This window comes from Cebus imitator, unplaced genomic scaffold, assembly GCF_001604975.1.
Source record: "Cebus imitator isolate Cc_AM_T3 unplaced genomic scaffold, Cebus_imitator-1.0 Scaffold135, whole genome shotgun sequence".
NCBI lineage: Eukaryota > Metazoa > Chordata > Mammalia > Primates > Cebidae > Cebus > Cebus imitator.
The window spans coordinates 3,874,393-3,877,087 of NW_016107450.1; the positions used below are offsets into that span (position 1 = coordinate 3,874,393).

Here is a 2,695-nt window from a genome sequence, read left to right on the forward strand (position 1 = left end):
TATAATTAAAAAAAGGCAAAAAAAAAAAAAAAAAAAAAAAAGAGTGAATGTCAATAAAACCTCATAGAAAAAATCTGAATCAAAACCCATGGTTACAGGGATTATACAGCTGAATGGATAAAATATGACTGTGCACACAGCAACTGCAAACTATACAAATATAAAGAACTGCTATTAGGATAGGGTGGTTAGTTAGATCCACTCTTAGTCCAACAAATGTGATGGATTTCTACTGATCCCTGCCAATTTCGGTTGTTACCAACAGCATTCACTATTATGATATTCTATGACCAAGAGAAATACAGAAAGCTAAACATCAATATAGTCAGTGTTAACATTAGGGTATAAATTCTGGTTTAAAGAAAGCAATTCACAGAAAGACATATGTGTAGAGTTTAATCCTTAATTGGCTATGAACAAATCACTCAGAAAATACTTAATAGGCAAGCATTTTAGTTTATGAGCAAAAACCACTTTTTTCCCAAATTTTGTAAATTTTCACATAACCCTGATAAATTATCTCCGATTATGCTTTAAATTCTGCCCAAATTTCATCTATAGTATAGCTACTATTCAAGCTCAGCTTCCAGCATTGGTGATTTAAAAGTAATTTGCCATCCCTGACTCTAAAACAGAGAATCTAAGAGGACAGTCAAAACAATTTCTGGTTCAATCTCAGCACCAAAAAAAAAAAAATCCCACAACTACCAATTTGCACCCCTCTAAGAAGAAGAAGCGCTATGTGTCCCTCATTCAATAGTGATGTGCTAGAACCTGCAGAGTCCAGAGAGTCTGGTAAATGAGTAGAGGAAATACAACTATATATTTAAATATCAGGTATACTGCTTCCAAAGAACTTCTAATGAGAATATGCATTAGAGAGACAATAAATATTTGATAATTAAGATAAGTGTGATTATTGTGCTATAAGGGCATGATCACTTCTTGTTAGATAAAAGACTTCCTAAGGAAAATATGCGTGGGCGAGGAGGCTCATGCCTATAATCCCAGCACTTTAGAAGGCTGAGGCAGGAGGACTGCTTGAGGCCAATAGTTTGAGACCAGCCTGGGCAACACAGGGAGACCCTGTCTCTATAAAAATTTTTAAAAATCAGCCTCAGTGTGGTGGCACACACCTATCCCAGCTACTCTGGAAGCTGAGGTGGGAGCATTGCTTGAGCCTGGGAGGTCAAGTCTGCAGTGAGCTAAGATCACACCACTTCACTCCAGCCTCAGCAACAGAGAGAAACCTTGTCTCAAAATAAAAAGAAAATATATTTAAGTTAAGCACTATTTTATAATTTTGAAAAAGATGTTGAGAATTCTCAAAGTATCTGACCTTTACATACTTAAAGAAGTAGTACAAAAACTATATCCTAAAATCAAACGCAATTTTTTTTTTGAGAGACAGTGTCTCACTCTGTCATCCAGGTTGGAGTGCAGTGGCATAATCATAGCTCACTGCAACCTGGAACTCCTGGGCTTAAGCAATCCTCCCACCTCAGCCTCCTGGGACTACCCAGGACTGACTGGTAGCTGGGTGTGGTGGCTGGGACTACCAGTACATGCCATCACACCCAGCTACCAAACAAAAAATTGACTATTGACATTTTAAAATTATCCATGCCAATGCTACCCGCAGGTTACAGATTACAGATCCCAATACAGTCTCTTTGCTGAACTGATTCCTTAAAGATAATTTGTCTTTGTCTATCTCCTTTATCTTTCTTTGATGGTTTGAATATATTAATATACTATATTAATGTAAAGCTCTGATGGGTAACTTACTTGCCCCTTCAGTTGCTTGATGGACTGCTGAAGTGTGAGTATCTGGTTGAAGAGAGGACTCTTTAGTGTCTCATAAAACGTAGATAACTTCTCATTCTGCGATGTGTCACCCTTCTCCTGCAATTTTATTTTCAGGCGATCAAGAACCTGCAGGACCTGCAGTTTATCTTGTGTCAAGATGAATAAGTAGAATAACAGTTAAGTCCCATCTGAGATTCCATTTTTAAATCATTAATTAATTAGAGAACAATATACCCAGTATACCTGTAGCAGGATTTTCAGGCATTTTGAATTATTCTCTTCAATCACTCTTAAAGATACCTAAAGAAAAATTTAAAAATATAAAAGATGAATTTCAATTGTATATGGCTATAATCCTATAGAAAATTTAAGAAAAACCTCAAGAACACACTCTTTATCAAGACTCCACTCAGTGAAATTCAAATTATAACCACAACGAGGTGCTACTATGCACCCACTAAGATAACTAAAATTAAAAAATAGACAATAATACTAAGTGTCAACAAGGCTGTGAAGTGCCTGGAACTATCTCGTACGTTCCTAATAGAAATGTAAAATGTCACAATCACTTTGGAAAATTGGTGGTTTCTTTTTTTTGAGACAGAGTCTTCTGTCGCCAGTCTGGAATGCAGTGGCATGATCTTGGCTCATTGAAACCTCCACCTCCCAGGTTCAAGTGATTCCCCTGTCCCAGCCTCTGAAGTAGTTGGGACTACAGGCGTGTGCCACCACACCCAGGCAATTTTTTGTATTTTAATAGAGACGGGGTTTCACTATGTTGGTCAGGCTGGTCTCAATCTCCTGAGCTCATGATCCACCAACCTTGGCCTCCCAAAGTGCTGGGATTACAGACGTGAGCCACCATGCCCGGCCTCTTTTTTTTTTT

At 37.7% G+C, this 2,695-nt stretch overlaps 1 protein-coding gene across 1 annotated transcript in view; it reads right to left on the minus strand.

The window, feature by feature from the left end:
* PATJ (PATJ crumbs cell polarity complex component) overlaps nucleotides 1–2,695 on the minus strand; it is a 413,527-nt gene that overhangs the window by 392,349 nt on the left and 18,483 nt on the right. Inside the window, exons 2-3 of the mRNA XM_037743097.1 lie at nucleotides 2,053–2,109; nucleotides 1,789–1,955 (exon numbers count right to left, since the gene is read on the minus strand). Of these exons, the coding sequence (XP_037599025.1) occupies nucleotides 1,789–1,955; nucleotides 2,053–2,074 (189 nt within the window). The 5' untranslated portion in view covers nucleotides 2,075–2,109. The remainder of the gene's footprint in view (nucleotides 1–1,788; nucleotides 1,956–2,052; nucleotides 2,110–2,695) is intronic.